The 15,257-nt window shown below is 52.6% G+C and overlaps 4 protein-coding genes across 4 annotated transcripts; all 4 read right to left on the reverse strand.

Moving 5' to 3' along the window:
• Positions 1–568: 568 nt before the first annotated feature.
• On the reverse strand, positions 569–1,632 carry CGCA056_v015047 (uncharacterized protein; the record flags this gene model as incomplete). The annotated part of the gene is made up of 2 exons (XM_037330288.1): positions 569–1,114; positions 1,168–1,632. The coding sequence occupies 2 exons, from the start codon at positions 1,630–1,632 to the stop codon at positions 569–571; spliced, it is 1,011 nt and encodes a 336-aa protein (XP_037171324.1).
• Positions 1,633–4,702: 3,070 nt separating this feature from the next.
• On the reverse strand, positions 4,703–5,108 carry CGCA056_v015048 (uncharacterized protein; the record flags this gene model as incomplete). Its single annotated transcript, XM_037330289.1, has 2 exons — positions 4,703–4,772; positions 4,831–5,108. The coding sequence occupies 2 exons, from the start codon at positions 5,106–5,108 to the stop codon at positions 4,703–4,705; spliced, it is 348 nt and encodes a 115-aa protein (XP_037171321.1).
• A 4,714-nt stretch (positions 5,109–9,822) lies between these two features.
• On the reverse strand, positions 9,823–10,461 carry CGCA056_v015049 (uncharacterized protein; the record flags this gene model as incomplete). The annotated part of the gene is made up of 1 exon (XM_037330290.1): positions 9,823–10,461. One exon carries the CDS (start codon positions 10,459–10,461, stop codon positions 9,823–9,825), a length of 639 nt encoding a protein of 212 aa, XP_037171320.1.
• Positions 10,462–13,587: 3,126 nt separating this feature from the next.
• On the reverse strand, positions 13,588–14,977 carry CGCA056_v015050 (uncharacterized protein; the record flags this gene model as incomplete). The annotated part of the gene is made up of 2 exons (XM_037330291.1): positions 13,588–13,592; positions 13,693–14,977. 2 exons carry the CDS (start codon positions 14,975–14,977, stop codon positions 13,588–13,590), a joined length of 1,290 nt encoding a protein of 429 aa, XP_037171319.1.
• Positions 14,978–15,257: the final 280 nt, after the last annotated feature.

The raw sequence follows: 15,257 nt of genomic DNA on the forward strand, positions 1-15,257 counted from the left end.
GAGGTAGAGCAGCCGATTTCCTCAGAGCTCCTTTGCTGGCTGGTGTACCTATATCGGTCGCTTGTATTCGTAGGCTGGCTGGCTTAGCTGTCAAGGCCTTCAAATTTAAACAGGCCTTTCGGTTCGACTTGATAGCACAGGCGTTTACCTACTACTTGTCACGATGAGTGAATGAAATCTTGCGCACATCGCCGTGGATTGAGATGTACAGGTCCAAGGCTTATTAGGTGTTATGAAGTTCGGTTGGGCCGCTATGATACCCTTGCCCTATATGCAGGCGATGCCCTGATCCTCCACTTCCCTAGACGTGCCCCAAGCCCTCCCTACCTAGTGCCTACGTCGCGAACTGCGGTCGCTCCTTCTCCTCTTCGGACACGAATACTCCCCTCTCGATTGCGGGTATGTTCTCTCGCTCGTCACAGGGCGGGCGGGCGGCCGGGCGGACGATCCGACAAGGGATCTGATGCAACGTGGATGCCTGCGTTCCATTGCGGGACGGTTTCGATTCGACTGAGATCGGTCGGTCTTTTGAGAACAGCAGGTCCATATGCGCAATTCGGGAGACCGCCTAGACCGCAAGCGACGAAGATGGCTTGATTAACCCACCCGACCCTCGCAACGGACCGTTACGGTTCGCACAGTGTTCCATTTCGTCCGCGGAGGTGAACAGGGACCGCAGCTTTGGGAATATAGTGTGGAGCTGCTTGACGACCTCCGCTACGCCCTCATCGACCGGCCCAGGCTCTCCTTCCCTTGGAATGCTGATGGAGTGGAGGGTTATCTTCATTGATTTCCCGGTGTCGTGGCGTGTCGAGTTTGGTGGTGGGGGCCGCCAGGAAGAAGATGCTGCTGGCAGCCGCAGGCTCGCGTCGAGAACCAGCTCCTCTATCTCTTGGTTGTTGCGTGCAATCGACTCCAACATGTGCTGGCGGCTTCCCTGGCCGGGCGTGAGGGAGTAGACGCCGGGGAGGCTGAGTTGGAACGTCTTGAGTTGGCTCATCCCTCTCTGATCGCATCCGAAGCGTTGTTGGGGGGGAACGTCCCACGGCTCCAGAGCCCCATCCGTCCACCGCGAGACGTTCCAATCAGGCGGAGCTCCTGCAGCTGCGTCATTCTCGACAGGTACGTGAGGATTGCGGGCGAGATGCTGGCTGGCCTGAACCGTACGGTGAGCGAGTTCAGGGCTGACATGGTTGCGAGCTCTTGATACAGGGAGGTGCACTCTCTCATTGGTCTGATGTCGAGCTTGGTGAGAGATCTGAAGGGTTGACCTCGGCGCTTGTACCAATCCGCGTGGTTTGGGGGTAGGGGACTCAGAAGGCTCGAGATGGCCGGCTCTATAGTAATGCGCAGCCTGCTCAGCTCTGGGCAGTCGGACAGGGCGTGTATGATTATCGCAGACTCGTCACATCCGTACGTCAGGTTTCGGAACATGCTGGCGGACGTCAGCTTGTCCCACGCTGGCTGCACAACTGAGACTTCGTCGTGATGGTATGCCAGATGGTCGACGCGGAGTTGGGAGAGATTCGTCAGCAATGATACGAAGTCCGGGAGGGCGGACTCGACATGCCACTGGCTGACTTCCAGTCTCGTGATGGTGTTGCCATCTGCTGTGTGGAGTCTTTCGATCATTTCGGGTAACGTTGGGTCATTGAACCTCATGTGCTGTATCTGCCTCAGCCTTGGGAATGGGAGTCGGTAGATCGAGGTGAGGTCCACATGGGGAAGGAGGTATTGGCGAGGTTGTGAGTTTGGTGGGTCGTTCGCCTGGCAAAGGCCGCAGCCGCACTTCCGTCCGTCCCAGCCGGTGAGTGTCTCGATTTGTGACGGTTACAGGGCCCTCCTCTTATTGTCTATACACTCTTGTGTAATGGCCAGGAGGCACACTCTCTTCCAGACGAAGGGGACGGCGTGTTCGAACCATCGTCGACCACATCGGAGGAACGGGGCGATGTGACGCAGGCCGGTTCCAGGGCTAGCGATGTTCCGGAAGATGAGGTCGACGATCTCCGCGGGGAGCCTGTCCATGCTGGTTAGGAGGGGTAGATTGCTGATGTGAAGCGTGTCGCGCTCGTTCCTGCTGCTCCTCCTGGTCGGAACGCTCGCTCCTGTAGGGTTGGGCGATGGGGAGGTGAGGAGGTATTTCTTGGTACTAGGTAGTTTCCTGATCTCTTGCGTTGTTGACAGGTAAGCATTGAATATCTCGTGTTTGAGGCAGGTCCGCTTCAGGGAGGGTAAACTAAGCAGTCAACAGTTTTAGCATGAGAATTAAGAGGGTGATGTTTTAGGTCAGTAGGTGCTTGCCTGAGGTACCTTGCAGGTAGGTACTCAATACTGTTCGCAAGATATTAATAGGCCTTATAAGGCAGTAGTAGGAGATGCACAATAGTAGGTTTCTGATTTGCTCCAGCTCATTAGCTAGCTCCACGCTAATACAAAGGCATCAGATGTGGGAGTGTGTGAGTGTGAGTGTGGATTTAGCCTGGTGTTTAAGTAGGTGTTTCAGGCAAGTACGCAGGTAAGGGCAGGCAGTTGTAGTTAGTTATATAGTGCCTTTCTCTCCACTTTCGCTCCTGCTTGCCGAGATGCTGCTAGGTGACTTCCCGATTAGTCAGGCTCAAGTTAAATTTCCACGTTGCTGTTGACTGATAGGGGGCATTCTCACATGGCTCCCGCGTGTATGGGAAAGAATCGCTGAGGGAGGAAGGAAGAGGGCAGATGAAAAAGAAAAGAAAAGAAAAAGAAAAGGAAGAAAGGGAAAAAAGAGAAAAAAGGGAAGAGGAAGACCGAAGGAAACAAGAATTCCAACTTGATTTCAGTAGTTGACTATACTACCTTATTCAGCAGTGGGCTAGGAGCCAGAACAGCCGTAGGAGTCGCGGGCACCAGAGCCCATCCACTTCATCCATCTCCTCTAGCCATCCACGTATATGCTCGGGCCCGTTCGACAACAGACCCGACCAGTCCGACCAGCCCATCACCTCCAGGACCATTGCACCCAGGGTGCTCACGCCGGTACCAGCACCAATGCCTTCTACGATCATGCATGCTGTAACAAACCGCTGCACGGCCTTTACCCATACGCATTGTACCTCCTTACATAGTATATCCTCCCTCTCCAGCGCCTCTTGCTCATTGCCGTACCACTCGTCCATTTGTTCCCGGTAGACCGTCCGCCAACAGAGCGTTAGCGGGAACCGACAGGCGTGGCACCGCGCCCCCTTGCCGCCGCCGCGGGCACGGTACGACCGGAACATTGTTAACCAGCCCTGGGCTTCCGATGATTCCGCCTGATGTGAGCACCTCTTCAGCTTATGCGTCTCTGCTATCCGTCCCCGCTTATAGAAGGCGCAGAGCGCACAGCTGACATTCTTACTCTTCAGGAGGGATATGAAGTCGCAGATCAACGGGTCGTATGCGGTGTGCGGGCGGGGTTTGAGGAGATGGGTTGGGGGAGGATGGACGGGGATAGCCGATAGACTTCGATGTATCTCAACCGGGTCTGAGAATCTTTCCCTAAGGGGCGGCGCCAGGTCGTCGCAGGCCCTAGCTTCTTCCTCTATTAGAGATGTTCGCCCGTGTGGCACGTGGAAACGAGCCCGTCGCTTTGCTGCGCGCCGCTGCTTGGCGTTCAGGTGCGGCTGTCGCGGGCCGCACCAAGCGTTCGGGGATGTTGCGAGCGGCGAGGCCTCGCTTTGAGGGCACAACCCGCTGCTGGCCCCCTCCGGCCGATACCGCGGGAGCAGTAGCCGTAAGGCCTCGCCTGTATTAGCGTCGTCCTTGGGCATCGTTACTGCGTTGGGTGAGCCGGTCTGAGGGCTGGCTGGCAGGTGTTCCTGGTGTTCCTGCGCGTCTGAGACGCTTTCAGATGGGTGTCTAAAGTCAGGAGCTGCCTGCTTGGGCATACTGTAATCGATTGCTACGTATGTAATAGTGACAGTAGAGCAGCCGTCTACCTAGGTCGCAAGGTAAGCGGCTGGGACAGGATATATATACTGCAGAACTGCAGGAATAAGAGGGGCTCACCGTGGCGCTTAAGGACCTTGATGTCGAGCACGTGAGAACCAGCAGATGATAGCAATCATTTTAGGTCTACAGGGTTGCATCTGATTAGTAGGTCAATAGTATAAGGGAAGCCTGTTCTAGGAAACACCACTGCGTAGCATCTATACTGGGATCAAGCCCGACTGGAACCTGTGCCTGTGGCCATTGTAAGGGATTCCTCGCAATAAACGAAAAAGAAAAAGGGAGGGGGGGGGCAGAAGATAGGAATAAAAGGAAGTAAGTGAAAGGACAGAAAGCCACTTCAGGAAAAAGAAGATTGAGAAGGAAAAGAAGATATTAGCTCCTAGACTCGTCCAGCTACCCTATTACAATGGACCAGCGTTATATATAACGGCACGGTAGGTTTATTTCTACTATACTTCGTATTGCCGATGAATTCTACTAATAAGTGACTGGCGTATGAGGGCATATGACCTTCTGGCTTGTCCACCCTACCACCACACCACCCCAATCGCTATAGTATTGAGAACGAACGAGCTCCATATTACTAAACATTAAGGTAGCTAATGAACGAAACTGAAGTGGCTAACGCTGCGTAAAAGGGCAAGCTTGAGCGAAAAGGCGGGCTCTCGTGACATAATATCGGGTGGTTACAAGTTTCGCTCCGATTCCCTGCCTCCTGTTGAGGAGAATACTGCTAACAACCGTGAACGACGGGCTTTTTCATCCGCGACGAGGGCGCAGGACCTGGAGGCGTCATGACCCTACTTAGATATAGGGCAACAGTGTCAGCACCCAGTTTTGATACTACTAGCGTCGGCATACACTTGGTTGATTATGCCCGTAACGTGAGAGTGGTGATGAACTGGTAACGTCGACTGGAGAGGCTTCAAAGGCGATGGGTACCACTGACTGTATGTAGGTGGTAGTGAGTCGGGAACATGGCCGTGGCCGGGACGTATCCTTTTCAGTAGAGGCTGAACTTGATCTCTAACCTGCCTTAGGACCAGGTGCGCGCTGAGAATCTTCTGGCTGTTATCGTCCAAGGGGTAGCTGCCGATACACGAGACAGTCGTCAAAGTTATCTTAGGTGACTGTTCCATAGTGGAATGCTTTGCTGCAGGCTCGGCGCTGTCGCTGATCCCGAGGATCAGGCGGTACGAGTCCGCGATTTTAGCAATCACCAGGTACGTCAAAAGAAGTATGTTTTGCCTTCTAGAGCATGGACAGCCTAGTAGGCTGTTAAGTCTGGCGAGTGCCTCTCTGTTTTCAGACAGTATATCGCCTATATCTTTCTGCCCGGATTTGCAGTCTCCCTCGATAGCGACGAGATGAGGTGGGCGTTGTACAACCGTTAGACAGCCGCTCGCTGACGTGTGGAGGTTTTCTAAGAGGCTCAGAGCCTCAGTGGCGCAGTCATATACACGGCGTGTTCTATCGGGATTAAGGGCGTCGCCCTTCACTTGCGGCCGTGGGCTGGCGTCCTGGATACTGTTGCCTACATCTTCGGTGGGTCGAGTATCTCCCGCACATGGGATATCGGAGTTCCCATCAGGCTGTCTCGGATAATACTGCGGAGAGGACGGCGTGTTCTGATTGCTAGGCGAACTTAACACTATGCTATTAGTCGAAGGATCTTCGCTTGTTGCAAGCTCCAGGCTAGGCTCCAGTAAATACATAGATGCTGTGTCAATCAGCCAGCTCCAGTTCCTGACGTCGTCAAACGAGGCTTGAGAGCGATTCGTCGGGCTTTCGGTGGAGGGATCCTCCGTCGTGCTGAGCGATAGTGACACTAGCTGAGGAGCTGCGAATGATGACAACGTTCCTGTGCTACTCCCCGGCATGTCGTACAATTCGGCTAGTCGTTGACGCTCACCTGTACGCATAGACATGCTGTACTGGCAGCACAGCCCCTTCTTCGCGCACCGGTGGCATATCGGGTGCTGTTTACCGCATCGTATTTTCTGCAGACTACAAGCGTTACACGACTGCCGGACTTGACGATGTTTGCGCTTGTAGGTTGTACGGTCTGCACTTTGCATAAGCATTGAGAATACTACTATGTATGAGTTGTTTGCGGGCTAAAGGGTGAGGCAGAAGGATTTGAAGATTGAGAAATGGGAACAAATAAAAAAAAAAAAAAGAAGAAAAAAGGAAAGAAAAAAAAAAGGGGGAAGTGAATAAAACCACACGCGTTAAGGTTAGCCCCTTCACAATAACAGTCCTGCCAGATCAGGGCCAGGTGGTTAGTTGCCTAGCTAGCTACTATGCAAAGGGTAACTACACCTATGCGTTTTCCGAATGTTACGGTTGCGCGTTACTTTTACAGCTGAAACTCCAATCTATCCCATCGACTGCCATATGACGTCAGTAGATCTCGATGCGGGGTCGTAAATAATTATGGTTTCATATGATTCTGTTTCCGTCGTTCCCCTCAACTCCATACCCTTTCAAGAATAGCATGCTGAGCGAAGAGTAGGAATTGTATCTGAGGTTCCGATGTTATGCAGTAGTCAATGGGATAAGAAAGCTAAACGTGACGCGGCGGATCACATTCCTGCAGCCCAGTGTATATTGAAGCTTCAGCCTTCACTCCTAACCCTAGTGAGGTGCAGCGGGTAGTTAACCCTACTAGTAGAGCTATAGGACGACTTCAGTGTTTATGGTTTAGCTCTGTTGAAAGTCTCTATTATGACACTGATTACCGGGCGTAGTTGAGGCTGTTCTTAGCCTTTTCTTTCTGATGTTGTTTCACTACTAGCTTCTGATACCTAAGGAAGCCTATTGGACTTTTGAGCTCTCTGTCAAAGCACATACCTTCTTTGAGCCTTGGCCTGGCTAACAGGATTCATACTGTGGACAGGTGCAGAATGTATGATCTGATTCTTCAGACAACAAAGACGACTCGATAGGAGCACGTACTACAATTGGCCACGCACATCTCTGCCTGCAAAGGGTCTATAGGTCTATGATGGGCGCAAATGACAAGGCAAAGAAGGACTTCTATATCTCATTGCTGCCCTTGACTTAGGCTAGCATAGCAGTTTCCTGTATGCTTCCTCTGCTGTTGCAGTGAGAATGCCGATCTTGACAGAGGCGACGTCCCGCCTTCGGGGCAACAACTTGCATCCCAGGTGCCGGGGACCATCTTGCTTTCAGGGCAACAATGTCTTAAAAGCCGCCCGCTAATCTGGAACCCTGCCTCACCCCATCTATAGGGCGCGCTAGCTACCTATAGATAAGCCGAGTAATTGGACGTCAGTGGCTAGACTGACGCATTACGCTAGGAAGGTCGCGTTGGGTCGCGTTGGGGGAAATAGCGCGCATTACGTGCAGAATATCTCCCCTGAAGGCCGAGAAGGATGCTCAGGGACGCGTTGACGATTTCTGCCCGGGGGACCAATCATGTCGTTGGTTCTGAGTTTCGGCTTTAGGTTGCGTTTCCACAAGCCACCCCTGCCAGTGGAACAGCCCAGACCAAGCAAGACCCCGCTGCGAGGAGGAGGTGCCTGCCTGGGTGCCTGGGTACAAGGGGGAGATCTAATTTAGGGGGGGGGGTTGGCCGGGCGGCCGTGCTATAAGCCATAGTCCGTAATATGCCCCGTGGGACGGGGTCCCCGGCTTGCATCTGACAGCGGCGAGGAAACGCGCTGTTGCGTAACCCTAGTCCGGTCCGAGCCGATCGCCACTCCCACCGAAAAAGGCCGAACGTATTCAGGCGCTTTTTTTTTTTTTTGCGACGGCCTTGTATCGTTTGTCTATCTTCGGCAGCTACGACCGTTACTATTCAGCATGTCATAAAGTAAGGTAAGATAGATTGCGTTGGGAGCGGTGTTGAGAAGAATAGCTTTCAATCCTTTCGTGCCTGCCTCTCCTGGCTAATGGCCAGATTCCCAAGGCGGCCTGCACCCACACCGACTCACCGTTTAGTTCGCCGCAACAATATCCTCAGAGTCCTATGCTCCCCAGTCTGCTGTTCATCATGCTGGCACCTATCATTGTGGGGCATCAGGAGGTCGTAAAATGCGCCAAAGCCGGTCCTCATATGCAGCTTAGCGCCCAGCTATGTAGGTAGCGAAAGAGCAGGGAATGACAATACAGGTATATCATCACTAACGGTCTGGGTGCCCAACCAGCTTATTAATAGATGTTCCTCTTGACGTATGGCTCTCGTCTTGGTTGTTTCCGCAGCTTAAGTCTTGCTAGACACTGTGTATCACTTCCTTCCCACGCCCAATTTCATCATCACATACTGCATATTCACTAGTAGGTTAGGAAGCAGACTGTATATACGTTAGAGGTGGAAGTTGCTTGAGTACGTCTGTAAGCTCTGGCACTCTCCGCATATATACTGTTAGCTATCACTCTACCGTACCAGCAGGGTTGAGAGCCTGGGCGAACAGTGATAAGAGGCCTGGGCATACTATTATAGATATCATGATATCTCCTGTGGTTATGAGGTTACTCATGGCCTTCTTCACCAGAAGTGAAGCAATAAAACAGGAGAGAATCTCTAGGTGGCTGCTGACCTGTCTCCATGATGCACACTCAACGCTGACCACAAGACCATCAGGATAGCAGCTTGCAGCTTTGTTACTGTTGGGGTCCTATTGTAGAATCAAATGCACCTCGTCAGACCCACAATGCGACTCCTGGTTTGAGGCCTTAGAAATTTTCAGGCGGCCATCAAGAGCTAGCACAGAACAGAACGTATCAGGGTTGCTTTCTATAGCGCATAGCAAAGGATCTGGGTCGTTGAAGCCAGCCAGGCCTAACCTGTTATTAAATAACGACTGTCTTCTGGCTATTTCTAAGACCTTCTACTCGTCCTACCTTAAGCAGAGATTCAGCAGACACGCCTGAAGTAGGGACGAGTCATTAGAAGCTGCATCTTTTCAAAGTACCACAAATGAACCCTATTATCTCTTAAATGCAGCCATGTTGTCCACTTGTGTGGGATTTGAATGAGAACCCAGCTAACAACTCAACGGGTATTGTTGACGAATCGAACAAGCAACTTTCAGATTAGGATAACACTAAAGACCAATGACTACCCTCATGAGCTCATTATCAGTTTAAAAACTGCAGATCAAAGGCCCTTTACTAGCAAGACCACAAGACTTCTCCAAATCGCTACATGATGATTCTATAGTAGCTTCTATATGGAGTTGCTAAAGAACAGACAGCTAGCCTAAATATGTTACGGCCTTTCTAGAGCTGTAGTAGCTGTAGCTTGTCCGTTTGTAAGACAGACATATCGTTCTGTCCGCTTAGCAACGGATGGCCGAGGACTGTTGAAACTCATGAGGAAGTACCCATCTAGCTCCGGAGGAGCCAAGCTGGCGGAAACGATCACGGCATTATTGCGAGGTCCAAGAAACGAATTCGCATTCTCGCATATGCTGCCTGCTTTCGCTGGGGATACAATGCCTAAGTTAGTGTGCAGTGGGATGCAATAAACGCAGGCATCATTGCTGCTGAAGGCTGTGGTAATTAGATCGAAGTGGTTAGGGGCCAAGGTGACTAGTCCTAAACTTAACGAGTATTCGCGGAGGAAGATGAGCTGAAAGGGTCCGAGGATGCTCACGAAGTTAATTGCTGGAGACCTGTAGAGGTCCCATCCGACTACAAGTCACCTCATGCTCGGGTTCAACTAACCCTCAGACCTGAGGACTAGCCGCTGTACTGGTAATCAGTGGCACTGTCCCCGATCCTGAAGGGGTCTCTTAGCGAACGGACCTACTAGATATCTAGAACTAATAGGGTAAAAGCAGGCAAGTGGCTGCTCTACCTTACATCAGAATTCCACCTCACATTTCATCTATCAGCCGAAGTCGTGAGTGGGATGGAAGCTGCGAGCAGATATTCCTCATCATCACCCCCCTTCTTCTTGGCACCCATCCGGCAAATCCCGATTTCCTCGAGAGGAACATTTTCCATCCATACGTGTCCCCGATAGCTCCTTAGGATCTCCGTCGCGTCAATGAGCCCCCCGTCGGCGGTCTTCCTGGCGTTTAAGATGGTGGCGTGAAGGAATAAGCTGAAGCCTCTCTTGTCGAAGATACCAGCATCCTCGAACACATGCCGGATTCTTTGGCATAGCGCGTCGAAGTCGTAGTCGAGACACGTGGGGTGCGCAAAGAGGATTTCGGCACGTCCTGGATCTATGCCAGGAAAGGTTCCTAGGCCAAGGAGCGAGATCTTGATGGGCCTTTGGGGAAGTAGAGGAATGATGCTCTGAAGGACCTGGGTCGCCTCTTCAACGTCTTTGGGCTCGGGAAGGCTCATGACTCCCAAAGTGAGGTGGATAGTGCTGAGGGGACGCACAGCGGACGCGGGGATGCTGATATTGTCCGCACTAGTAATGTATGACTTAAGAGCGCTCAACTCCGCAGACAGCCCAGGCCGCGACAATCGGGTGACCAGTGGAATACAGAGAAAGTGTGTGGGCTTCATAGTGAGAGTCTATTGTTATAAGCACCTCAATATAAGTAACAGGACGGGCCATGTGAGTCTGGACTTATCCTCTTTTTCACTGACCATTACCTATCTGAAAAAGCGATGCTGGTTTGGTGTCCCCTCCCGGCAATTTTTTATGTTATCATTTAGGTGGGTAATTATTCCGTTAGACCATCCGCCTCGCGGGATGTCCGGATCGACCAAGGCCCACCGACCCACCCGCGCGCAACACACAAACGCGAGCGCAAGCTGGCTCCCAGCCTGACTAGAACCCCAACCCTTGAGCACTATTTCGGGGTGTCCCCTCTCTTACTTGCCCCCTCCCAATCCTCTTCATGCTGATGTAATATTGAATCTCTCATCAAGCTGTGCACCGTTCGTCCTGGGGGGAAGCGGTCTCGGTCTGCCTGTGCTGATGACGTCGCTAACGTCAACCCCGTATCCTCAACCTCGCTAGAGGACTATTACGGCCTCAAATCAAGCCGTAGAATGGAGCGCGCTGCGGAGTGGACTGCGTTTCTTTTCGCCAGGTTGGGACTCGTCCACTTTGTTAAGAGACGCAAGGACGGGAAACGAGGTGTTTAGCATCGCAATCACCAACGGACGGCAGCACACAGCCTAATGTGCTAACCGAGGTCTATCTGTAAGCTAGCCCAGGGTCTAGCCTTGGAATCGCCTAGTGCAGGCTGCGACGGATGGCGAGGCTTATAGATGCTACCTTATTACCTTCACAATGAATACATTGACCTGCTGCAGTTACCACCTTGCGAACGCTCTGAGGACTGGCATGCAGTCCCCCCGGCTGAGTCGGCCAACAAGGCGGGCAAGCTCCACGCGGAACCGACGGTAGCCTTGAATCTCATAGCCAGATCACAAGCATCCCTGTAGCGGGATATCATGATTCGTCCCGATGGGTGTCAGATGACGGACGCTGAGTGGACTCTCGCTGAGGCAGGCCGGATTAGATGTGAGGCCATATGACAGATCTCTCCCGCCTTTGGAAAATCTCTCGCTTCCTGGAGGGAGATACTGGAAATTGATCAGCAGTCCCTCGTAGCTATACATGTGCCTCCCTTTCCACCACCTGCCCACGCTGGCCTGAGTAACAACACATTAGGGCATATCCTGTAAGAAGAGTGGCCCCGGCACTATCTTGAATAGAGGGCTCGTGCGGCGGCACTTCGAGATAGGGGATCAGAACAGGAAACTAACGTGAAGGTGAGAATATATCAACATTTGCGATTACACAGTTCCTCGGAGACGGCGTGGTCGGCCAGGAGGCAGGAGGTTCTTAGGTCACAAGTCCAACACATAATAGATGGAATAGCCAGAGCACAGAGCTTCCCGAGTACCTTAAAGCCCCCGTAAATGAAGAGGCGCATCACGAGATCTACTAGCTACATCACGAGGGTCGTCCGTGCCCCGACCTCGTCTTTATAACATACGGTAACGTACGTATGCTTACGCGACTCCTAAAATAATAAAGTAGTGATGGCGACAGTTCCAAACTGCTTTATCCTCCCGGCTTACAGGGCGTATGGTGGGTGGGCCACGACGCACTATGCTAAGCTATACCAGTGGGCGGCCTCGGCCATATCTCTCTGCTGCGCGGCGTTGCAGCCTCTTATTCCCGCTGCATATTGACTTCTACCTTGGCTAAGATACTAGGGTGGTCCGTCGTGCCTGCAAAACGTCCATCAACCTCGTCCTGCTATCTCAGTTCTTTGGGATAAGCTATACCTAAGGTATATAGTCCGTATCTTCCAGTAGCCGGCGAGAGGCCGACCCTAGGAGTACTACGCAGTATCCCACTGCTAGCTTATGGATAACTTGAAGTTGTCGCTGCTTTCACGGAGGGCTGGAGTCCTGGACCCGGCTACGGTTTGACGCCACTTGCCGCTATCTTTATGAGTACAGCTGATCCGTGGCCCTTTGAAGTCAATGAGTGAAGCCTCAGTGGGCAGATTGTTCATATGCGACTGAACTCGTGTGAAGCCCTGATTTCACCACCCCGTTTTAGAACCTAGCGGCGGGATGCAAGAGAATTAGCCCCCTATAATGCTCCTGAACACTAGAGTGGCTTAAAGATGAAACTTCGGACTACCTAGCTCATTTGTGCGGCAACCGGCCTAGGCGTTGTGTTGTGGTATGACGTTTTAGCCCTGACGGGATGCTGCTGCTGCTTCTGTAGTCAAAGGCATAAGTGACTACCTATAGCTGTTGAACATCGTGTCTAGCTTTAACGGTCCTTGGTACAACAGTCAGTGTACTCTTCTAGGCCTGCCTACTAGTAATAAGGCATCTAGTGTAATTTGTATGTGAGCGTGGGGCTCTTCTTAGTTCAACTATATACACTATACATTTAGCTGTTTTTCCGACAGCAGAAACAAGGCCTGTAGATAATTGCAGTCACTGCTACTGGCCTTGATGGTCGGAAAGGGGTTATGCGCCAGCCTGCTAACTATAGGCAAAGGCACCACCTCCATTTGTTGTGTTATGTTATGTTGGGTAGCTTAATGTTGTCCCTTACCTATAGTGTCAGCGCTATGGCAGCAACATCCCACTTCCTATATGATTGCCTACTACGGCCTAGGGGGTTAGTTTAAGGCCTATATGCATTTGCAATATGCATTTGCAAAAGGCGAGATGGCAAGAACATACTGCATGCTGAGACAGTGTCAGCTGCTGCTTTAAGGTGTGAGGAGATGCTTGAGAAAGGCAAAGAGCAAAAGAGACCAAAGAAAAACATGGTTAGATTAGCCTATCTATGCACTTCTCCGTCCGTTGTGGAAACAGACTATTATGAACACTGAGAAACGTCATATGCTTCCCTGCCCTGTCCAAGGTATCGTTAGACGTTCTTAGTCATGGGATCAGTGGTGAGATGAGGGTGCTCTAGCTGATGTTAGACGTACACAGGCTGGTGGGTAACTACTACATATGCGTTTGGGTCTTTGGGCTCCTAATAGCTTCTTTGATGATTCTTGAGACTACGTAGTGATCTCAGTCGCAGCTAAGCTACTATCAACCAGATATTCCACCCGAGGCACCAGTCACCTTACCATAAGTAAAGGCTTCTTGACTTGTATAATATGTCTGTAGTCCTCCGTCCTTTCACCTCCTTTAGCCTCCGTAACTATGACCTCAGCTCAACAGTGACGTGAACACTAGTAGCAGCCCCGACTGATGTCAGCCTGTCTCTTAACTCTTCAGCCCGTGATGTCTCACCGGCTGTCCAAACCTCGACCTTGAGCTGCCTTAAGCTTGACGGCCTAGCCTCCAGGTACTCTGTGATTTTAGCTTCGAGTGTGTGCCACCTTGGGGCGCTTGGGTCGTCCGCCTCCCACTTGACGTCGTCCCATCGGGAGTGCCACCAGAAGAACATTTCGTTAGTGACTGTAACACACTCGATGCTAGCGGGGAGCACGTCGGCGAGCCTTGCCGAGTTATCTGTTCTCCACCCAAGTAGTACCGGTAGCGAGATAGTGATGCGCTTAAGCTGAGAGAACCCCCTGAGTGACGCCAGCGTGCCCCGAATACCCCACGGCCCTTGCTCGCCGCAGTCGATAGCTGTGGATGTCCAGAGAATCACGCTGAAGGAGAGCTCCTGTAGCGAGTGCTTCAGGGTTTCGAGCGATGTGCGCAGCGCGTCCAAGTCAAGCCACGACCGGGCGTATTCGGCATCGATAACATGCTCCCAGCGGAGAACCTCCAGGTCTGGGCATGCTCGCACAAGTCGGTCCAGACTTGCTTCAGTCAGCTGGGCCTTGCTCATGACCAATTCTTTAAGCTGCGTCGCGGAGACGGGGCCTGCCCCGGCGGGCCATGAAACCAACCGTCCACCGTCCTCAACGCGGTGCATCTCGAGGGTGCGGACCTGCGGGAGGTAAAACAGGGGTAGCACAGTGTCTGCGCTGACGTAAAAGCCGAACTCCGCGGCGGGGTCATCGTCCGGGTATGGTACAACGACCCTGGCCGTCCTGACGTGTGCGAAGGCCATGGTGCCGGCCGAAAGCATCTCCCGGCAGAGGAGGGAGATGACGGGGTCTCCTAGTGCTAGAGATGCGGTTTGCTCGTCATCCTCTTCATCTTCGACCCGGTCAAAGGTCCGGATCTCGAGGGTCTCCAGAGCAGGCAGGCGCGACAGCAAGACGGCCAAAGCAGCGACGGCTCCTGCCGGCTGCGTTGTGCCCACCTCTTCGTATCCAGAAGCAACGGAGTCCGCGTGTAGCGGCAGCATCGCCCCTGTGGCATGCGGCACGGGCTCGGCCACCTGCCCCAACGTCGAACGCTGCATCGCCGTCTCCGCCTCCAAGCGCTCTGACGCCCGCGAACAGCACACAGTAGCATGGCGGACCGCGTTCAGACGTGCTGGGCTGCTCAGTAACGGGCGGATGTCCCTGATGATGGCGATGGGTGGGGACGATGAGAATGGCGAGCTGACCAGGCGCACCTCCGATCGGCCCCTGTCCCATATGAGAGAGCCTGGGAGCGTTGGCAAATCGTCGACCATTTCGAAGACAGGCGAAGGTCGTCTTGGGCCCAAGGGTCTGGAGAAGGGAAAACGTCCTGATCCACACTGGTCCTCTGCGATGGGCCGTGTGTTGATGTGTGGAATTATCGCCAATCCGCTGTTGTCACTAGAACGACACGTGTCCTGGTTGCTGTTACGCTTAGTCCCGTATGATGCCCGACAATTATGCGGATGCAGCATACCTATACGCGCAGGATGACTGATAATAAAGCGTGCAGCGGAGGATCTCGTAGCGCGACAGGAGGCAGGTCGACGGGAT

This window comes from Colletotrichum aenigma, assembly GCF_013390185.1.
Source record: "Colletotrichum aenigma strain Cg56 chromosome Unknown KSG_Cg56_contig20, whole genome shotgun sequence".
Lineage (NCBI taxonomy): Eukaryota > Fungi > Ascomycota > Sordariomycetes > Glomerellales > Glomerellaceae > Colletotrichum > Colletotrichum aenigma.